General features: G+C 36.5%; 1 protein-coding gene across 1 annotated transcript in view; it reads right to left on the reverse strand.

Annotated features, from left to right (window-relative positions):
- CR1 (complement C3b/C4b receptor 1 (Knops blood group)) overlaps positions 1-23,872 on the reverse strand; it is a 156,723-nt gene that overhangs the window by 83,755 nt on the left and 49,096 nt on the right. Inside the window, exon 27 of the mRNA XM_060078239.1 lies at positions 14,779-14,864. Coding sequence (XP_059934222.1) covers positions 14,779-14,864 — 86 coding nt within the window. The remainder of the gene's footprint in view (positions 1-14,778; positions 14,865-23,872) is intronic.

Consider the following 23,872-nt stretch of genomic DNA (forward strand, 5'->3'; position numbering starts at 1 on the left):
AATTTGTGGTAATTTGTTATGGCAGCCCTAGGAAAGTAACACAGGTATTTTACACATTCCCATCAATAACTGAGAGAACAAGTGGAGGAAAAAAACCACAGTAAATCATATTTTCCTAAGAGACATTTATAGAAAATGACATAAAACAACTACACCTTCTTTTCAAGGGCATATGTAACATTTTACCAAAACTGTCCATATTCTGGGCTATAAAACATGTTTCAAAAAGTTTCAAAGGATTAAAGCAAAAGAATGATAATGATAAAATATCTCCAAGTGTTTGAAAATTAAGTAACACACTTTAAAATAAATTCTGGATAGAAGAATATATCAAAAGGAAAATTAGACAATTTTTCTGTATAGTGATAATGAAAATATGAAGATTGTGGGAAGCAAATACAGCACTTTTGGAGAAAAATTTACAGGTCTAAATATATTTGTTAGAAAAAAAAAAGCCAAAACAAAATTATCTAAGCTTCCATATCAAGAATTAGTGAACAGAGAACACCAAATTAAGCTCAAGAAAGTATCAGAAAGGAAATAATAAATCAAAAATCAATAAAATAGAAACTAGTTATACACTACAGAAAATTAAGTTAAAAGTTGTTTTTCAAAAAATCTTAGTAAAATTTATAAATGCCTAGTAAAAGTAATCAAGAGAAAGAAATTTTTAAATGTTACCATTATCAAGAATTAAAATAGAGATATCACTACAGACCCCATACACATTAAAATATAATAAGAGGATACAATGAACAACATTATACCAATAACTTAGCAAATGTAAATGAAATACATTCCTTAAAAAGCACAACATACTAAAACTTATTAAATAAGATATTAAAAATCTTAAAAAGTATTTATAGCTATTGAAGAAATTAAATCAGTAATTAAAAATCTAACAACAAAAACTCACATCCAGATTGCTTTACTGCTGAATTATTGCAAAGATATAAAGAAAAATAATATTAATGTTACATAAATAATTCCAGAGAATAGAAAAGAATGAATATTTACCAAAACATTTTATAAGACTAGCATAATCTTGATGCCCAAACCTGACAAGGGCATTAAAAGAAAAAAATAAGTTAGAGTTCAACATCTCTTGAGAACATAAATGCAAATTTTCTAAACAAAATATTAAGAAACTGAACACAGCAGTACTTACAGAGGATGGTATAATGGTCAAAATAGGACTTCCATTGACTAATTTTAAAATATTAAACCAATCTTACAATACTTGAATAAAAAAAATTAGCAATCACACACACACAAACACATACACCACACACAAGATAATCATATATAACAAATCATGACCAAGATGGATTTATTCTAGTAATTCAAAGCTGGTTAGCTTTCCAAAGATCAATCAATGTAATACAAAACATCAACAAAGTAAAGGAGAAACAGATATGACTACCTCAATAGATGCAGAGTGATAAATTAGAACCCACATTCATGATAAGTCTCTCAGCAAATTAGATAGCAAAAGGACTTTCCTTAATCTGATAAAGGATATCTGCCAAAAATTTACAGGAAATATTATGCTTTATAATGACTATGTAAAACCAATATTATCTCTTCCATTCGACATTGCACTGGAGTTTCTAGCCAATGCAATAAAATAAAAGAAATAAATAAAAGATACAGGAAAGGAAAGAATCTAAAAATATGATAATTATTCACAAATGACATGATTGTTTATGCAGCATACCAAAAAGAATAGGCAGATAAACTATTGAATTTAAAAGAAAATTTAGCAAAATTGTCGGATTCAAGGTCAAATGATTGCATGTTTAAGAAATAAACAATTAGAAAATAAAATTTTGAAAAAGATATCTAGGAATAAATCTAATAAATGATGTTCAAAACTTCTATAATGTAAACTGGAAAATATTAAGAGAAATTAAAGAAGACTTCAAAAATGGAGGGATATATAATGTTCATGAATTTAAAACTCAAAAACATAAATATGTTAATGGTCCACAAATTGATCTACTGAGTCAATAGAAACCCAATACAAATTCAAGCAGGATTTTTTTTTGTGTGTGTGGAAACTGACAAGCTGATTCTAAATTTTATATGGAAATGCAAAGGGGCAAGAGTTACCATGTAAATCTTGAAAGTAAATGGTTAGAGGATATGAGCCACCAGATACCAGTCTTAATATAATGCTATAGAAATGGAAACCGTGTAGTAAATAAACAAAAGGAACAGAACCTCTCTGGAATGAGATTCACATATCACATCACCTGACTCATGGGCATTGTGGTATATGAGGAATGGTCTTTTTAAATAAATGTTATTAGATTAATGGTCTATCCAACAGGGAAAAAAAAACAAAAAATGAATACTTTGACCATACTCCACACCATACATAAAATAAATTTGAGATGAATCACAGACTTAAACATGAAAAATAAAATGATAGGCAAAGTTTTTTTTTTTTTAAGTAGAACAGAGAAAGCAGTAACTAGAAAGGAAAAGACTCATGAATTAGACATTATTAAAATGTATTTCTATTACCAAGGACATCATTAAGAAACCAAAAGACAAGTTTTAGCCTGGAAGAAAATTTTTGTGTTACATTTATTGGAAAATCTGAGAATATGTAAAGAACTTCTACAGAACAATAAAGAGATACACAAACAGGTAAACATTGGGGAAAAGTTTTAAACAGGCATTCATAAGCGTATGAAAAGGTGATCAGCATCAGTCATTAGGAAAATGCAAATTAAAAACCACAGTGAGCCACCAGAACAGCTAATATTTAAACAATTGATAAATAACAAGTTTCCAAGGATGTGGAGCAGCTGGACCTTTCATATGCTTCTGGTGGAAGTGTAAATTTGTACAACCATTTTATAAAATCTTAGCAGTATCTACTAAAACTGAATATATTTATACCCAGGAATTCCACTTATAGAAATATAAACAATTTATATAGGTTTGCATGTATATAAGTATGTATAGATTTGCATATATATAAATATTCACAAATTTATATAGATTTGCATATGTACCTGTAAGAAATACTGCTGATATTTAAACAGCTGAATTTACAAATTAATTAAATACAGTATAGCAATAGAAAAGATACAATTAATCCTACATGCAACAACATGGATGAGTCTCCTAAGTAAACACTGAGCAGAAGCTGGACACAAGAATACACACTTTTTTGTTCCTTTAATATAAAATTTAAGAAGAGGCAGACCTAATCTTTGGTGATAGAGGACAGAATAATAGTTACTTTGGGAAGATAATAACTGAGAAAGGGCAAGATGGGGAGTCTGAGGTGCTGATAATGTTCTATATCTTATCTGAGTGCTATTTACATGGGTGTGTTCACTTTGTAAAAATTCAATGAACTGAATGATTAAGATTGTGCACTTTAATATATGTTAAACTTCAATAAAAAGTCTACACAACGTGAAAAAATTGTTGGGAAAAAAAGACCATCTAATAAAGTAAATTCCAGGCCACAAGGCTTTATTGATGAATTCTTTCAAATATCTAAAAAAGAATTAATGCCAATCTCACCTAAACCCTTACAGGGAAACAGATATATGGAACACTACCAGCTGGCTTTATGAGGCTATCATAAATCTGACACTAAAATCAGATAAAAACATTACAAGAAAGAAAATTACAGTCTAATCTCTCTAAAAAATATTAAGAATGGAGTAATAAAAGTGTTCTAAAATTAGTGGTGCTGGTTACACAGGTATGAATATACCAAAAATCATTGAACTGTATACTTTAAAAGGGTAATTTTATGGTATATGAATTAGATCTCAAACAAAAGCATATTAAACAACAAAAAAATTATAAAATATTATGACCAAGCTGATTTATTTCAAGAATGTAAAATTGGAATTTGAATCAGTTTGTCTTTCAAAATTTCTTAGCAATGAAGAGCATAAGGGAACTTCCTTAATCTGAAAATGGGTATCTACAAAATAAACCTACAACACATACCAGATTAATGGTGAAATATTTGATTGAATCTTTCCCTTTGAGATGGGGAACAAAACAAGGATGCCTTCTAGCCCCCAATGTGAAATGTTACACTGGTGGTCTACCTAGTGAAAGAAAGAAAGAGAGGAAGGAAGGAAAGGAGGAAGGGAGGGAGGGAGGGAGAGAGGGAAGGAGGGAGGAAGGAATGAAGAGAGAGTTCCCTGGTGGTCCAATGGTTAGGACTCAGTGCTTTCACTGCCATGGGCCCAGGTTCAATCCCTGGTTGGGGAACTAATATCCCAGAAATCATGTGGCGTGGAAAAAACAAAAAACAAACAAACAAAAGAAAACAGAAAGAAAGATAGAAGGAGGAAGGAAGGGATAGAGAAAGAAAAGAAAGAAGCAGGAGTAAGAGGAGGAAGAAGGAGGGAGACAGAAAGTTTGTAGTTATCTACTGTTTTTGTACAATGTCATCAAGGCTAAATTGGAATTAGTTTTCCCAGACTTACTTTGCCTGTATTGGGGTTAGAGTTTGAGAAATTGGCATGAAATGCAAGGTAGAAATGAAGCAACAGCAGTTCCACTCTGAAGGTCATCCTTGGTTAGAGGTGGCAAGGGGACAAATGCACCAAACAAATGGACAGGTTCCCATTTGTTCTTGCTCTCCTTATTTCTGCATCCAGCTCTCCTTAACTGCTGTTCCTGCTTACCTACAGTGATTCCAACCCAGTCTCAGATGCTTCACTGTGAGCTTACAGAAGCAGTAGTCATGAAGAGCAAAAAACTTTTATAGATTTCTAACACCAGACCTCTTCCCAGTTCTACCCCAGCAGTCAGATGTGCTTAGCTTCCAGAAAGCCCCAACTCCAAGACAGCTGGTTAGTGATTTTTCTGATCTTTTTAGAGCAGCTCCTCATGCAACTGGATAAAGTTTAGTTCCATAATAAATCTCTTATTTCATAATACCAATAGTAGTTCTGCTTCCATATTTGGACCAAAATTTATCCCAGAGTAACAGAAGAGTCTGGGATTGGTTCTTTGATACGATTGGATTTAAAGGAATTAATGTTGCCCATGAAAAAGGGCGCACAAGTAGTTTATGGAATGTAGAGAAAGAAGATCACCTCAGATAACACCCACAGACATCTACAATCAATCGAAGCAAGGTTTTGGGTGACCAAGTGGTTGCTGTCCTAGAACATTTTAAGGAAGGCAAATAATGAGGTTGGTTGCGTACTTCTAAGTGCACCAGAGAACTTAAGAGAAAGAAAATTTTGAGTACAAAGCTTTAAATTCCTGTTCAAGGTCTGGATCTGGAAGCTTCTACATCTGCCCAAAAAGAAACACTTGTATCCTGTAGGCACAGGGCCAAGATTCCTAAAAAACAAACACACCACTTAATCCTGTGGCTGAACTGCAACGCAAATTGAATTCACAATTTCAGAGTCTTTTATGCTAAAGTTTGGGCATTGATTAGAAAAAGAAAGACTCTGAAAATTGAGATGGAGATATACGGAAAAATTCTAATGAAACAGAATACCTTGAACCTGGAAATTCTGCTGAGAGAGGACCTTCAAGATGGCAGAGAAGTAAGACGTGGAGAACACCTTCCTCTGCACAAATACATCAAAAATACATTTACATGTGGAACCACTCCTACAGAACACCTACTGAACGCTGGCAGAAGACCTCATACTTCCCAAAAGGCAAGAAAATCCCCACACCTGGGTAGGGCAAAAGAAAAAAGAAAAAACAGAGACAAAACAATAGGGACAGGACCTGTACTTCTGGGAAGGAGCTGTGAAGAAGGAAAAGTTTCCACACACTAGGAAGCCCCCTCACTGGTGGAGATGGGAGGTGGGCATGGGGGAAGCTTCAGAGCCACGGAAGACAGTGCAGCAACAGCAGTGTAGAGGGCAAAGTGGAGAGATTTCCACACAGAGGATCAGTGCTGACCAGCACTCACCAGCCTGAGAGGCTTGTCTGCTCACCCGCCGGGGTGGGTGGGGGCTGGGAGCTGAGGCTCGGGCTTTGGATGTCCGATCCCAGGGAGAGGACTGGGGTTAGCTGCATGAACACAGCCTGAAGTGGGTCAGTGTGCCACAGCTAGCCAGGAGGGAGTGCGGAAAAATGTCTAGACCGGCCTAAGGGGCAAGAGACCATTGTTTCAGGGTACACAAGGAGAGGGGATTCCTTCCCTGTCTGCCCACAGAAGGCAGAGCACCGCCTAAACAAGCTCCAGAGCCAGGCGTGAGCCATGGCTGTCAGCTCAGACCCCAGAGACGGGCATGAAATGCTAACACTGCTGCTGCAGCCACCAAGAATCCTGTATGCAAGCACAGGTCACTATCCACACCCCACTGGGAGCCTGTGCAACACACCACTGCCAGGGTCCTGTGATCCAGAGACAACTTCCCCAGGAGAACACACAGTGTGCCTCAGGCTGTTGCAACACCACGCTGGCCTCTGCCGCCACAGGCTCGCTACGCATTCCAATTATAACTACCGTACCTCTCCCTCCCCCCTCCAGCCTCAGTGAGCCAGTGCCCCCTAATCGGCTTCCAGTTAAACCTTGTCTGGTCTGGGTGGGAACAGAGGCCTGAGGGCAACCTACACGTAGACGTAAGGCCCAAACCAAAGCTGAACCTCAGGAGCTGTGTGAACAAAGAAGAGAAAGGGAAATTGCTCCGTGAAGCCTCAGGAGCAGTGGATGAAAACCCCACAATCAACTTGAGGTACCTGCATCTGTGGAATAACTGAATGGACAATGAATCATCCCAAAATTGAGGTGCTGGACTTTGGGAGCAACTGTAGACTTGGGGTTTGCTGTCTGCGACTGATTTGTTTCTGATTTTTATGTTTATCTTAGTATAGTTTTTAGCACTGTTATAATTGGTGGATTTGTTTACTGGTTTCGCTGCTCTCTTCTTTTTATTATTATTATTTTTTATTTTAACAATTTTTTTTTCTTAAATTGTTTTTTCTTTCTTTTTTTCTGCCTTTTCTTCTGAGCCATGTGGCTGACAGGGTCTTGGTGCTCGGGCCTGGCATCAGGCCTGAGCGCCCGAGGTTGAAGAGACAAGTTCAGGACATTAGACAACCAGAGATGTCCCACCCCACATAATATCAATTGGCGAGAGCTCTCACACAGATCTCCATCTCAACAATAAGACGCAACACCACCAAACATCCAGCAAGCTCCAGTGCTAGATGCCCCATGGCAATCAACAAGCAAGACAGGAATACAACCCCACCCATTAGCAGAGAGACTGTCTAAATTCATACTAAGTTCGCAGATACCCCAAAACACACCACAGGACGTGGCCCTGCCCATGGGAAAGACAAGATCCAGCCACCACCCCACCAGAACACAGGCACCAGTCCCCTCCACCAAAAAGCCTACACAAGCAACTGCACCAACCTCACCCACTGGGGGCAGACACCAAAAACAATGGGGACTACGAACCTGCAGCCTGCAAAAAGGAGACACCAAACACAGTAACTTAAACAAAATGAGAAGACAGAGAAATATGCAGTAGATGAAGGCACAAGGTAAAAACTCACCAGACTAAACAAATGAAGAGGAAATAGGCAGTCTACCTGAAAAAGAATTGAGAGTAACGATAGTAAAGATGATCCAAAACCTTGGAAATAGAATGGAGAAAATACAAGAAACATCTAACAAGAACCTAGAAGAACTAAAGAGCAAACAAACAATGATGAACAACACAGTAAATGAAATTAAAAATTCTCAAGAAGGAATCAGTAGCAGAATAACTGAGGCAGAAGAATGGATAAGTGACCTGGAAGATAAAATAGTGGAAATAACTACCACAGAGCAGAATAAAGAAAACAAAATGAAAAGAATAGAGGACAGTTTCAGAAACCTCTGGGACAACATTAAACACACCAACATTCGAATTAGTGGTCCCAGAAGAAGAGAAAAAGAAAGGGACTGAGAATAAATTTGAAGATATTATAGTTGAAAACTTCCCTAACATGGGAAAGGAAATAGTCAATCAACTCTAGGAAGCACAGAAAGCCCCATACAGGATAAATCCAATGTGAAACATGACAACACACATATTAATCAAACTATAAAAAATTAAATACAAAGAAAAAATATTAAAAGCAGCAAAGGAAAAGCAACAAATAACATAGAAGGGAATTTCCATAAGATAAACAGCTGATCTTTCAGCAGAAAGACAGAAGGGAGTGGCAGGACATATTTAAAGTGATGAAAGGGAAAAACCTACAACCGAGATTACTCTACCCAGCAAGGATCTCATTCAGATTTGAGGAGAAATTAAAACCTTTACAGGCAAGCAAAAGTTAACAGATTTCAGCACCACCAAACCAGCTTTACAACAAATGCTAACAGAATTTCTCTAGGCAGGAGACACAAAAGAAGGAAAAGACCTACAATAACAAACCCCCCCAAAATTAAGAAAATGGTAATAGGAACATACATATCTATAATCACCTTAAATGTAAATGGATTAAATGCTTCAACCAAAAGACATACACTGGCTGATGGATACAAAAACAAGACCCATATGTATGCTGCCTACAAGAGACCCACTTCAGACCTAGGGACACACACAGATTGAAAGTGAGGGGATGGAAAAAAATATTCCATGCAAATGGAAATCAAAAGAAAGCTGGAGAAGCAATTCTCATATCAGACAAAATACACTTTAAATTAAGACTCTTAAAAGAGACAAAGAAGGACACCACATAATGATCCAGGGATCAATCCAAGAGGAAGATATAACAATTGTAAATATTTATGCACCCAACAAAGGAGCACCTTAATACATAACACAAATGCTAACAGCCATAAAAGGGGAAATTGACAGTAACATAATCATGGTAGGGGACTTTAACACCCCACTTTCACTAATGGACAGATCATCCAAAATGAAAATAAATAAAGAAACACAAGCTTTAAATGATACATTAAACAAGATGGACTTAATTGATATTTATGGGACATTCCATCCAAAAACAACAGAAAACACATTTTTCTCAAGTGCTCATGGAACATTCTCCAGGATAGATCATATCTTGGATCACAAATCAAGCCTTGGTAAATTTAAGAAAATTGAAATCATATCAAGTATCTTTTCCGACCACAACGCTATGAGACTAGATATCAATTACAGGAAAAGATCTGTAAAATATACAAACACATGGAGGCTAAACAATACACTAATTAATAACCAAGTGATCACTGAAGAAATCAAAGAGGAAATTAAAAAATACCTAGAAACAAATGACAAAGGAGACACGACGACCCAAAACCTATGGGATGCAGCAAAAGCAGATCTAAGAGGGAAGTTTACAGCAATACAATCCTACCTTAAGAAACAGGAAACATCTCAAATAAACAACCTAACCTTGCACCTAAAGCAATTAGAGAAAGAAGAACAAAAAAACCCCAAAGTTAGCAGAAGGAAAGAAATCATACAGATCAGAAATAAATGAAAAAGGAATGAAGGAAACAATAGCAAAGATCAATAAAACTAAAAGCTGGTTCTTTGAGAAGATAAACAAAATTGATAAACCATTAGCCAGACTCATCAAGAAAAAAAGGGAGAAGACTCAAATCAATAGAATTAGAAATGAAAAAGGAGAAGTAACAACTGACACTGCAGAAATACAAAGGATCACTAAAGATTACTTCAAGCAACTCTATGCCAATAAAATGGAAAAACTAGAAGAAATGAACAAATTCTTAGAAAAGCACAACCTTCGGAGACTGAACCAGGAAGAAATAGAAGATATAAGCAGACCAATTACAAGTACTTAAATTGAGACTGTGATTAAAAATCTTCCAACAAACAAAAGCCAAGGACCAGATGGCTTCACAGGCGAATTCTATCAAACATTTAGAGAAGAGCTAACACCTATCCTTCTCAAACTCTTCGAAAACATAGCAGAGGGAGGAACAATCCCAAACTCATTCTATGAGGCCACCATCACCTTGATACCAAAACCAGACAAAGATGTCACAAAGAAAGAAAACTACAGGCCAATATCACTGATGAGCATAGATGCAAAAACCCTCAACAACATACAGGCAAACAGAATCCGACAGCACATTAAAAGGATCATACACCATGATCAAGTGGGATTTATCCCAGGAATGCAAGGATTCTTCAATACACACAAAACAATCAACGTGATACACCATGTTAACAAACTGAAGGATAAAAACCATGTGATCATCTCAAGAGATGCAGAAAAAGCTTTCAACAAAATTCAACACACATTTATGATAAAAACCCTCCAGAAAGTAGGCATAGAGGGAAGTTACCTCAACATAATAAAGGCCATATATGACAAACCAATAGCCAGCATCGTTTTCAATGGTGAAAAACTGAAACCATTCCCTCTAAGATCAGGAACAAGACAAAGTTGCCCACTCTCACCACTATTATTCAACATAGTTTTGGAAGCTTTAGCCACAGCAATCAGAGAAGGAAAAGAAATAAAAGGAATCCAAATTGGAAAAGAAGAAGTAAAATGGTCACTGTTTGCAGATGACATAATACTATACATAGAGAATCCTAAAGATGCTACCAGAAAACTACTAGAGCTAATCAATGAATTTGGTAAAGTAGCAGGATACAAAATTAATGCACAGAAATCTCTGGCATTCCTCTACACTAATAATGAAAAATCTGAAAGAGGAATTAAAGAAACACTCCCATTTACCGTTGCAACAAAAAGAATAAAATACCTAGGAATAAACCTACCTAAGGAACAAAAGACCTGTATGCAGAAAACTATAAGACACTGATGAAAGTAATTAAAACTGATACAAACAGAGGGAGAGATATACCATGTTCTTGGACTGGAAGAATCAACATTGTGAAAATGACTCTACTATCCAAAGCAATCTACAGATGCAATGCAATTCCTATCAAACTACCAATGGCATTTTTCACCGAAGTGGAAGAAAAGATTACACAATTTGTATGGAAACACAAAAGACTCCAAATAGCCAAAGCAATCTTGAGAAAGAAAAAAAAAAAAAAAAAACGGAGGTGGAAGAATCAGGCTCCCTGATTTCAGACTATACTACAAAGCTACAGTAATCAAGACAGTATGGAACTGGCACAAAACAGAAATATAGATCAATGGAACAGGACAGAAAGGTCAGACATAAACTCACACACATATGGTCACCTTATTTTTTATAAAGGAGGCAAGAATATACAATGGAGCAAAGACAGCGCCTTCAAAAAATGCTGCTGGGAAAACTGGACAGCTACATGTAAAAGAATGAAATGAGAACACTCCCTAACACCATACACAAAAATAAACTCAAAATGGATTAAAGACCTAAATGTAAGGTCAGACAGTATAAAACTCTTAGAGTAAAACATAGGAAGAACACTCTTTGATGAAAATCACAGCTACATCTTTTTTGACCCCCCTCCTAGAGTAATGGAAAGAAAAAGAAAAATAAACAAATGGGACCTAATGAAACTTAAAAGCTTTTGCACAGCAAAGGAAATCTTAAACAAGACGAAAAGACAACCCTCAGAGTGGGAGAAAATATTTTCAAACAAAGCAACTGACAAAAGGATTCATCTCCAAAATATACAAGCAGCTCATGCAGCTCAATATCAGAAAAACAAACAACCCAAGCGAAAAATGGGCAGAAGACTTAAATAGACATTTCTCCAAAGAAGCTATACAGATTGCCAACAAACACATGAAAGGATGCTCAGCATCACTAATCATTAGAGAAATGCAAATCAAAACTACAATGAGGTATCACTTCACACCGGTCAGAATGGCCATCATCAAGAAATCTACAAACAATAAATGCTGGAGAGGATGTGGAGAAAAGTGTCTCTTGCACTGTTGGTGGGATGTAAATTGATACAGCCACTCTGGAGAACAGTATGGAGGTTCCTTAAAAAACTAAAAATAGAACTACCATACCACCCAGCAATTCCACTGCTGGGCATATACCCTGAGAACACCATAATTCAAAAAGAGTCATGTACCACAATGTTCATTTCAGCTCTATTTACAATAGCTGGGACATAGAAACAACCTAAGCGTCCATCGACAGATGAATGAATAAAGAAGATGTGACACATATATACAATGGAATATTACTCAGCCATTAAAAGAAATGAAATTGAGTTATTTGTAGTGAGGTGGATGGACACAGAGTCTGTCATACGGAGTGATGTAAGTCAGAAAGAGAAAAACAAATACTGTATGCTAACACATATATATGGAATCTAAAAAAAAAAGGTTCTGAAGAACCTAGGGGCAGGACAGGAATAAAGACGGAGACGTAGAGAATGCACTTGAATACACGGTAAGTGGGAAGGTTAAGCTGGGATGAAGTGAGAGAGTAGCATTGACATATACACTATCAAATATAAAATAGATAGCTAGTGGGAAACAGCTGCATAGCACAGGGAGATCAGCTTGGTGCTTTGTGACCACCTAGAGGGGTGGCATAGGGATGGTGGGAGGGAGATGCAAGAAGGAGGGGATATGGATGTATGCATACAGCTGATTCACTTTTTTATACAGCAGAAACTAACACAACATTGTAAAGCAATTTTACTCCAATAAAGATGTTAAAAAAATTGTAAACACAAAGAAAAGTAAATAATTCTAAATACAAAAAAAAAAAAAAAAAAAAGAAGATACACAGATGGCAAAAAAGAAAACAAGAAATTCTGCCAAGCCTCCTTTGCCAGAAGGAGAGCCTTCCTCCCTGGTCTGAGGAGAAAAGCCTCCTCTTGCCTGAAGAAACTAACAGCCTCTCCTGAGGTAGCTGTCCTGATAGGACTGCCGTGGAAAATACAGAATGCTCTGTTAAATTTGAATTTCAGAAAAACAAGAATATTTCTAAGTATATCCCAAATATTGCATGGCACATATTTATACTACAGAAATATTTGTTGCTTCTCTGAATTCAAATTTAATTGGGCATCTTGTATTTTTATTTACTAAGTCTGGCAACCCAAATTGCAGGGACTGCTGATTTTCCTCAGGACCTATCCCTACTACCTTGCATTGTTTCTAGTCCTCTAACCAGATTCAAGCCCTGACAGGACCAGGGAGATTTGGGGAAATAAAACTTATGACCTGTGAGAAAGTATAAAATACAGCAAAAGAATTGAGATTCTGAATTCAATGTGTTAGTTTGAGTGTGGCCTAACAGAATGAAGTTGAAAAGCAGAACATTATTAGTGCACTGCAGAGGAAAACATCCTGTGGCCTACGGACTTAGGAATGCTAGAGTGGATTTATAATGTAAGACCTGTTCATCTACTCCCTAATTATCTCCATGGTGCACATAGGTTGAAAGTGAGACCTTTTACCCAAGGCTTTGAGAAATACATTTATGCAGAAGTTTCAGCATCCTTGAAGAACTCTGTGATGGCTATTCTCCATAGGCCAGGAATGACAGTAGGAATGATAGCTATTAAATGGGGTTACCTGAATCCAATGGGGATGAAAGGACCTCAGGGTCACAGAGGCCAAGTGGTAGCACTTAACTGTCAGAGACAACTGAAGCAGAAATCAGAATGATTTTCCTGCAAAGATCTTTGTCATTGGCTCATTGATCATAGAATCTCTAAAACTGAAGCAGATGGATAGTGGTCTAAAGTTTTAGTTGATTTGTATTAGCAGAGAAGATCTAGGTCTAGTGAAGAGAAGTCTGACTTGAATCACTACAAAAGAGAGTTGTGGTTATTTGTCAACCAGTTCTAAGACTTGAGAACCAGTTTAGAGACCCAGAGCAGCTTCAATAAAACAGGAGACTGGCTCTTCTTGAGGAAGAGGAAGCAACTGCTGCACAGCCAAAATGTATACTGTAAGTCTCCTCCTTATCATTCACCAAGGAGGCTTAAAGCCACTTGCCAGGGTTGGATATACAAAAGGTTACAGAGTTAAAGATAGAGACAAAAATATGGAAATATGTCAAGGTGTATTATTTTTAATATAATGAGATCTTGTATAGTCTTGTATAAATTGTGTATAAAACATACTATTTTGTCATCTGATTTTCTTCACAGAAATATATATAATACTCATCTTTATAAATATTAAGTGTTTTTCCATAATATCTTTTTATGGCTGAATAAATTTCCAATGTATGGATGTATTTCTTCTAATTCTGCATGGCTATTTTATACTTCTTAGGGAATTCTCTGTAGTCACTTTTAACATGTTTTTTGCTTCCAATAGGTTATTTCCAAACCATATTAGGAACCATGCAGTGCATTTAGGTTAGTTTAACATGTTTGCCATTATAAAGTATGCTGCAATAAAAAGTTTACCATCTGTTTAGTTTCTAAGTATAAATTCTAAGAAGTGGGTCAAAATGTAAGCCCATTTTTGAGGCTTATATTACATTATGACTTTCAAGAGAGTGTGCTGAACCACTGGCACGTGCAAGTGTGAATTCCTCCACAGCTTCATCAAACCTCAAAGAGCATCACTTTAAAAATCTTTACTAATTTTCTAAGCAGGATGGTTATTATACTGGGGATGGCAGAACCAACATAATTCCAAATTAACTGAAGTAAAAATAAAGTTTGAAGACTTTTATGCATTTAAGTCCTGAGGTTCAGAAAAGGCACAACCCAGGATAAAGAAGAACTTAAGAAAACAGTTGCCAGGACCCCACATGTATTTTTGAGACCATTATAGCTGTCTTCAGCCATCTGAATGACAGAATGCAAAAATCAATTAAGATTTTTATAGCTCCAGGGGGATAGTGAGAATTTATTGGTAAAGGTGATAGAAAAGAATATTTCAACTCACTCTCACAAATAGGTGGGTCATTATCCCAGGTGACAGAGTTGCCAGAGATGACGCATGCAGCAGAGGATTTACCGATGAGTCGGTATCTAGAGGCAAAGAATAATGAATGTTATAATCTAAATAAACACTTAATCCTGCTTAAATTGCTGCTTACAAGAGATTACAATCTTGGAGAATTCAGAAGGACAATTTCCATTTGTCAAAGTACTATTGCTTTCCCAACTTTTGTGTCTTTATTTGGACTTTAAAATTATCTTATTCATGCCTTCTAAATTAGATGAGATGTCTCTTCTTTATTAGGTTAAGGCACATTTTTTATATACATCTAAGATAAATAAGATTCATCAAACTATAACCAAAGGAAATCCAAGCAAGACAAAAACAGGTGAACACTTATTTCATATTATAAATTTTAGAGACAGAAATTCTCAATTAGTACGCCACAAGCTGTTCAAAGTTTGCCATAAAATTTGGAAAACCTGATGACATTTATTTTTACTTCAACTGAAATTTTCTATAGTCATGGAATATTGGGCTGAACCATTCATGAAAATTGGTGGAGAGTAAGGTTGAACTTGATACTACTGCATGTTAAGACGAATAGTGTCAAGTAACAGTCAGGTGTTATTTGGTATAACTGAGAACACTGCCTTATGAATATATAAGAAACTATGGCGGCACAAACTTTATTCAAACATCAAAATGGGTCAAATGGAGATCAAATGAAAAGAGCTGTGGATGTTTTTGAAGAAACCTGAAGCACTGTTACATTGAAGCAGTGGTTATGTTGTATTTATTAATGCCTTCAGTATTGTTTTCAGGTTTTTAATGCCTTCCAGTACACCATCAAAAATGAAAATATTCTAAATTGCACTGAAAGAGTTCGATAGTTTCTGGCCTTACATTTAGGTCTTTAATCCATTTTGAGCTTATTTTTGTGTATGGTGTTAGGGAATGATCTAATCTCATACTTTTACATGTCCCTGTCCAGTTTTCCCAGCACCACTTATTGAAGAGGCTGTCCTTTCTCCACTGTACATTCCTGCCTCCTTTATTAAAGATAAGTTGACCATATGTGCGTGGGTTTATCTCTGGGCTTTCTATCCTGTTCCATTGATCTATCTTTCTGTTTTTGTGCCAGTACCACACTGTCTTGATTACTGTAGCTTTGTAGTATAGTCTGAAGTCAGGGAGCCTGATTCCTCCAGCTCCATTTTTCGTTCTCAAGATTGCTTTGGCTATTCGGGGTCTTTTGTTTTTCCAAACAAATTTTGAAATTTTTTGTTCTAGTTCTGTGAAAAATGCCAGTGGTAGTTTGATAGGGATTGCATTGAATCTGTACATTGCTTTGGGTAGTAGAGTCATTTTCACAATATTGATTCTTCCAATCCAGGAGCATGGTATATCTCTCCATCTATTTGTATCATCTTTAATTTCTTTCATCAGTGTCTTTTAATTTTCTGCATACAGGTCTTTTGTCTCCTTAGGTAGGTTTATTCCTAGATATTTTATTCTTTTTGTTGCAATGGTAAATGGAAGTGTTTTCTTGATTTCATTTTCAGATTTTTCATCATTAGTGTACAGGAATGCCAGAGATTTCTGTGCATTAATTTTGTATCCTGCTACTTTACCAAATTCATTGATTAGCTCTAGTAGTTTTCTGGTAGCACCTTTAGGATTCTCTATGTATAGTATCATGTCATCTGCAAACACTGACAGCTTTACTTCTTCTTTTCCAATTTGGATTCCTTTTATTTCCTTTTCTTCTCTGATTGCTGTGGCTAAAACTTCCAAAACTAAGTTGAATAAGAGTGGTGAGAGTGGGTAGCCTTGTCTTGTTCCTGATCTTAGTGGAAATGGTTTCAGTTTTTCACCATTGAGGACAATGTTGGCTGTGGGTTTGTCATATATGGCCTTTATTATGTTGAGGAAAGTTCCCTGTATGCCTACTTTCTGCAGGGTTTTTATCATAAATGGGTGTTGAATTTTGTCGAAAGCTTTCTCTGCATCTATTGAGATGATCATATGGTTTTTCTCCTTCAACTTGTTAATATGGTGTATCACATTGATTGATTTGTGTATATTGAAGAATCCTTGCATTCCTGGAATAAACCCCACTTGATCATGGTGTATGATCCTTTTAATGTGCTGTTGGATTCTGTTTGCTAGTATTTTGTTGAGGATTTTTGCATCTATGTTCATCAGTAATATTGGCCTGTAGTTTTCTTTCTTTGTGACATCCTTGCCTGGTTTTGGTATCAAGGTGATGGTGGCCTCATAGAATGAGTTTGGGAGTGTTCCTTCGTCTGAAATTGTTTGGAAGAGTTTGAGAAGGATGGGTGTTAGCTCTTCTCTAAATGTTTGATAGAATTCGCCTGTGAAGCCATCTGGTCCTGGGCTTTTGTTTGTTGGAAAATTTTTAATCACAGTTTCAATTTCAGTGCTTGTGATTGGTCTATTCATAGAGGAAAACATAGGCAGAACACTCTATGACATAAATCACAGCAAGATCCTTTTGGACCCACCTCCTAGAGAAATGGAAATAAAAACAAAGATAAACAAATAGGACCTAATGAAACTTCAAAGCTTTTGCACAGCAAAGGAAACCATAAAGAAGACCAAAAGACAACCCTCAGAATGGGAGAAAATATTTGCAAATGAAGCAACTGACAAAGGATTAATCTCCAAAATTTATAAACAGCTCATGCAGCTCAATAGCAAAAAAACAAACAACCCAATCCAAAAATGGGCAGAAGACTTAAATAGGCATTTCTCCAAAGAAGATATACAGACTGCCAACAAACACATGAAAGAATGCTCAACATCATTAATCATTAGAGAAATGCAAATCAAAACTACAATGAGATATCATCTCACACCAGTCAGAATAGTCATCATCAAGAAATCTAGAAATAATAAATGCTGGAGAGGGTGTGGAGAAAAGGGAACACTCTTGCACTGCTGGTGGGAATGTGAATTGGTACAGCCACTATGGAGAACAGTATGGAGGTTCCTTAAAAAACTAAAAATAGAACTGCCATATGATCCAGAAATCCCACTACTAGGCATATACCCTGAGAAAACCATAATTCAAAAAGAGACATGTACCAAAATGTTCATTGCAGCTCTATTCACAATAGCCCGGAGCTGGAAACAACCTAAGTGTCCATCATCGGATGAATGGATAAAGAAGATGTGGCACATATATACAATGGAATATTACTCAGCCATAAAAAGAAATGAAACTGAGCTATTTGTAATGAGGTGGATAGACCTAGAGTCTGTCATACAGAGTGAAGTAAGTCAGAAAGAGAAAGACAAATACCGTATGCTAACACATATATATGGAATTAAAAAAAATGTCATGAAGAACCTAGGGGTAAAACGGGAATAAAGACACAGACCTACTTGACAATGGACTTGAGGATATGGGGAGGGGGAAGGGTAAGCTGTGACAAAACAAAAGAGAGGCATGGACATATATACACTACCAAACGTAAGGTAGATAGATAGTGGGAAGCAGCCGCAGAGCACAGGGAGATCAGCTCGGTGCTTTGTGACTGCCTAGAGGGGTGGGATGGGGAGGGTGGGAGGGAGGGAGATGCATGAGGGAAGGGATGTGGGAACAGATGTATATGTATGACTGATTCACTTTGTTATAAAGCAGAAACTAATAAAAAATAAAATAAAATAAAATAAAATAAAAAATAAAAAATAAATAAATTGCACTGAAAACACACATACACACAGACAACAAATGGAGTAAAGGAAAGCTGCAGTCTTTCCACTGTGTGTGCACCTCTTCCTTCCTGTTTGCCATAGGAGTGGAGAATCATGGAGACTCCTCTGGTTTTTGACTTCATAAAGATTATTTCTTAAAGTGCTCTTTTTGATTTTCTAATCAAGAGGATTGGGATAAAAATGGTGAAGCAAGTTCTAACTTGAGTCGGCAATTCTTCTGAAACGTTTTGTTTTGTTTTATTTTTTTGCATGTTGCCACATGATAGAAGAATGATTTATTAGAACAAATTCCATAACAAATCATATAAAATAACCATTTTCTGAAAGACATCCATAAGGCCACTTGAGGACAAATGCACAGAGGTGCCCCCAAGAAGCTAGACAAATAAGTTACCAATCCCATGTCTGGTGAGTGGAGGAGCCCTCCTGCTGCTATCTTGAAGTCTAGGTCTTACCAACCAGGCTCTACTGATGCTGCCATTGCAGGCAGAATAAGGCTCACATGCGGGGGCATGAGATATGTCAGTGCACCCAGGTTCCGCTATTGACACAGCTGCTGGTGGACTGGAACCTGCTGCTTCCCATGGGTGTGTGACATGGGAAAGATAGACTTCCCCCATCCCCAATTTCTCCTTATGCTGCTAATTTAGGCAGATTGGGCCACCACTATTACTAAGTATGGGTCTCCCTACTACATCTCTGCTGAGCTTTCCCTTCCCCAGTCCTTTAACAGGGGAGTAGGCTTCTCTCTCTTTCTGCTTGTTGACTGTTCTGGCTTACAGTCTTTTATAGCACCCATCCTGAGAGATAAAAAGAAAACGCAGGGAACTCACTTCAGGGTCATTCTTTAAGTTCCGGGGTCCTTAGCCAGTCCACTTTCTTTCTACCTTTTGTGGTCCTTTTCTAGTTGTATGTTGAACAATTTCTAGGGTATTTAGTTATGTGTAGAGAGAGAAGCAGGGAAAAGTGAATCTGGAACTGGAATTTCAGTAACAGCTCTTTAAAAGCTGATTACAAAAGTTAATACTCAGTCTTTGTAGAAAAAATGTGAAAGATACAGAAAATTCCAGTAATGGAAAAAAATTACCTAAACTGTATCTTACAACATAGTTAATGGTTTAGAGAAGTGCTTCTCCAAAGTTTTATTTGCACAGAAATCACCAGGGGATCTTGTGAAAATATGATTCTGATTCAGTGGGTATGAAAATTCTGCATTTCTAACAAGCTCCCAGGAGATGCTGACCTTGCTGGTCTGTGCACCATGCTCTGGGTCAAGAACTTACAGAAAATTCTTTCGGTTTCTTACATGAAGAGATATACATGTAACATGGATGTCAGCTGTCAAGTAGGTGAGGTTAAACTGGGCCAGGACCTAATTTAATTACATTTAATTATGGGATTTTAAAAATTAGGTCATTTAGCCCTGACCTAAAGTTATATTCTCTACTAATCTCTTTCAGCAATAAAGATATAATTCGATCTTCATCTGTCTGATGCCTCAGCTGGTCCAGAAATTTGGTGGTGAAGATATATGTATTGTTTATTGGAATCCCTCAAATCCCAGCAAATATAATCAATCCCCGATATTTTTATTGGCAGAATAATATTCCATCCCATGAATGGACCGTAATTTACTCAAATAATCCCCTGTTGTTGAACATTAAGATGTTTTCCATTCCAACCTTTCCAAGCCTTTAGAGTCTAAAAGACTTCAAAAAGGAAGACTGTTAAGTTTGATTTCTTGGCAAAAGTGTATTGCCTAAACTGTGTTAAATGGTATAAATTTGTATCAATGTATACTGCCACCAGGAGTTTATGTCAATGCCCATTACCCTGAACTTCAAAACTAACAGCTACACAGAGGGATTTTTGTGTATTTTGTTTATTGCTATATCTCCAGCTTCCAGAATAGTACCTATTCTTAGTATTTGTGGACTCTGAATAAATACTTTTGGATTGAATAAGTGGTTAAAGTAGCATATTATTGTTATTTTCATTTGTATTAATTTTATTAATAGCAAGGCCAGACTCTTCCACATGTATTTACCATTTGTACCTTTTTCTTTTAATTGTCACTTTGTATCTTTTGATCAGTTCTCTATTTAGGTGTTCATATTTTGTTTGTAAGGGCTTTTTATATATTTTTGTGGTTTTTCATTTGTATTTTATTTGTTTTTAGTATTTGTGTATGTGTCAATTCTATTAACCTCTCTGTGGATTCTGCCTTTGCTTGAAATGAACCCACTGACTTGGAATGTTCCTAAATCTGATACATATTTATTTATTTATACATATTTATTATTTTCAGTTGTGTTTAAGCTGTGACTTCTACAGACACACTGGTAGGCAGGGCTGATCCCCAGCCCAGTTTGTCTGTGAGGCCTGGTTGCCACTTCTGTGGGCTCGCTAGTGGGAAGGGCTAGGTCCCCATAATGCAAAGTTATTACAATATTACTGCCTATATTCTCTATGCTGTACATTACATCCTGTGATTTATTTATTTTATAACTGGAAGTTTATACCTCTTGATCTCCTTTACCTGTTTCACCCAACCCCCTATCCCCCTTCCCTTTGATGACCACCAGTTGTTCTCTGTATCTGTGAGTCCATTTCTGCTTTGCTTTGTTTTGTTTGTTCACTTGTTTTGTTTTTTGGATTCCACATATAAGTGAAATCATATTTGTCTTTCTTTGTCTAACTTATTTCACTTAACATTATGCCCTCTAGGTCCATTCATGTTGTCACAAATGACAAGATTTCATTCTTTTTTATGGCTGAGTGATATTGTTTTGTATATATACTCCATCTTCTTTATCCATTTACCTATCAATGACACTTAGGTTGTTTCCATATCTTGATTATTGTACATAGATATATTTATGTTATGTCCTCTTCTTGGATTTATCCCTTTATCATTATGTAATGTCCTTCTGTGTCTTCTGTTACAGTCTTTGTTTTAATATTGTCTAATATTATTATTTTGTTTAATATAAGTCTTGCTGTTCCAGCTTTCTTTTTGTTTACATTTGTGTGGAATATCTTTTTCTATCCTTTCACTTCCAGTCTGTGTGTGTCTTTAGATTTGAAGTGAGTCTCTTGTAGACAGCATATATATGGGTCTTGTTTTCTTAATCCATTCAGCCACCCTGTATCTTTTTTTTGGGGGGGGTATAGTTGCTTTACAATGTTGCATTGGTTTCTGCTGAACAACAAAGTGAATCAGCTATATGCATATACATATCCCCTCCCTCTCGGACCTCCCTCCCACCCCACTCCATCCCACCCATCTAGGTCACCACAGAGCACTGAGCTGAGCTCCCTGTGATATACTGCAGTTTCCCCCTAGCTAGCTATTTTACACATGGTAGTGTATATATGTCAGTCCCAATCTCCCAATTCATCCCAACTCCCCTTCCCCCAACATGTCAACACGTCCGTTCTCTATGTCTACGTCTCTATTCCTGCTCTGCAAATATGTACCTGTACCATTTTTCTAGATTCCACATATATGCCTTAATATACAATATTTGTTTTTCTCTTTCTGACTTACTTCACTCTGTACGAGAGACTCTAGGTCTATGCACATCTCTACAAATGACCCAATTTCATTCCTTTTTATGGCTGGGTAATATTCCATTGTATATATGTGCCACATCTTCTTTATCCATTCATCTGTCGATGGACATTTATATTGCTTCCATGCCCTGGTATTGTAGATAGAGTTGCAATGAATATTGGGGTGCTTGTGTCTTTTTTAATTATGGTTTTCTCAGGGTATATGCCCCTTAGTGGGATTGCTGGATCATATGGTAGTTCTATTTTTAGTTTTTTTAAGTAACCTCCATACTGTTCTCCATAGTGGCTGTATCAATTTACATTCCACCAACAGTGCAAGAGGGTTCCCTTTTCTCCACACCCTCTCCAGCATTTATTGTCTGTAGATTTTTTGATGGTGGCCATTCTGACTGGTGTGAAGTGATACCTCATTGTAGTTTTGATTTGCATTTCTCTAATAATTAGTGATGGTGAGCAGCTTTTCATGTGCCTTGTGGCCATTTGTGTGTCTTCTTTGGAGAAATGTCCATTTAGGTCTTCTGCCTATTTTTGGATTGGGTTGTTTTTTTGATATTGAGCTGCATGAGCTGCTTGTATATTTTGGAGATTAATTCTTTGTCAGTTGCTTCGTTTGCAAATATTTTCTCCCATTCTGAGGGTTGTCTTTTCATCTTGTTTATGGTTTCCTTTGCTGTGCAAAAGCTTTTAAGTTTCATTAGGTCCCATTTGTTTATTTTTGTTTTTATTTTCATTTCTCTAGGAGGTGGGTCAAAAAAGACCCTGCTGTGATTTATGTCAAAGAGTGTTCTGCCTGTTTTCCGCTAAGAGTTTTATAGTTTCTGGCCTTACATTTGGTCTTTAATCCATTTTGAGTTTATTTTTGCATACGGTGTTAGGGAGTGCTCTAATTTCATTCTTTTACCAGCACCACTTATTGAAGAGACTGTCTTTTTTCCATTGTATATTCTTGCCTCCTTTGTCATAGATTAGGTGAACATAGCTGTGTGGGTTTATCTCTGGGCTTTCTATCCTGTACCATTGATCTATATTTCTGTTTTTGTGCCAGTACCATACTGTCTTGATTACTATAGCTTTGTAGTATAGTCTGAAATCAGGAAGCCTGATTCCTCCAGCTCTGTTTTTCTTTCTCAAGATTGCTTTGGCTATTTGGGGTCTTTTGTGTTTGTTTCCATACAGATTGTTAAATTTTTGTTCTATATCTGTGAAAAATGCCATTGGTAATTTGATAGGGATTGCATTGAATCTGTAGATTGCTTTGGGTAGTAGAGTCATTTTCACAATATTGATTCTTCCAATCCAAGAACATTGTATCCTTTGATTAGAGTATTTCATTCATTTACATTTAAAGTAATTACTGATAGATAAGTACTTTTTGCCATATTATTAATTGTTTTATGGTTGTTTTTGTAGTTCTTCTCTGTTCCTTTCTTCTTTTCTTCCCGTGTGATTGGATGACTCTCTCTAGCTTTATGTCTGTATTTTTTTCTCTTTATATTTTGTGTTATAGGTTTTTGGTTTGTAGTTACCATGAGATTTACATATAGCAACCTATGTATATAGCAGCCTATCTTAATTTGATGGTTGCTTAAGTTGGAGCACATTCTAAAAGCACTGCATTTTTACTCCTTCCCCCATTTTATGTTTTTGACATAATATTTTACATCCTTTCATTCTGTGTATTGTTTAACTAATTATTTTAGATTTAGATGGATTTTACTACCTTTGTCTTTTAAACTTCATACTAGCTTTATAAGTGGTAGATCCACTACCTTAACTC

This window comes from Mesoplodon densirostris, chromosome 2, assembly GCF_025265405.1.
Source record: "Mesoplodon densirostris isolate mMesDen1 chromosome 2, mMesDen1 primary haplotype, whole genome shotgun sequence".
Taxonomy (NCBI): domain Eukaryota; kingdom Metazoa; phylum Chordata; class Mammalia; order Artiodactyla; family Ziphiidae; genus Mesoplodon; species Mesoplodon densirostris.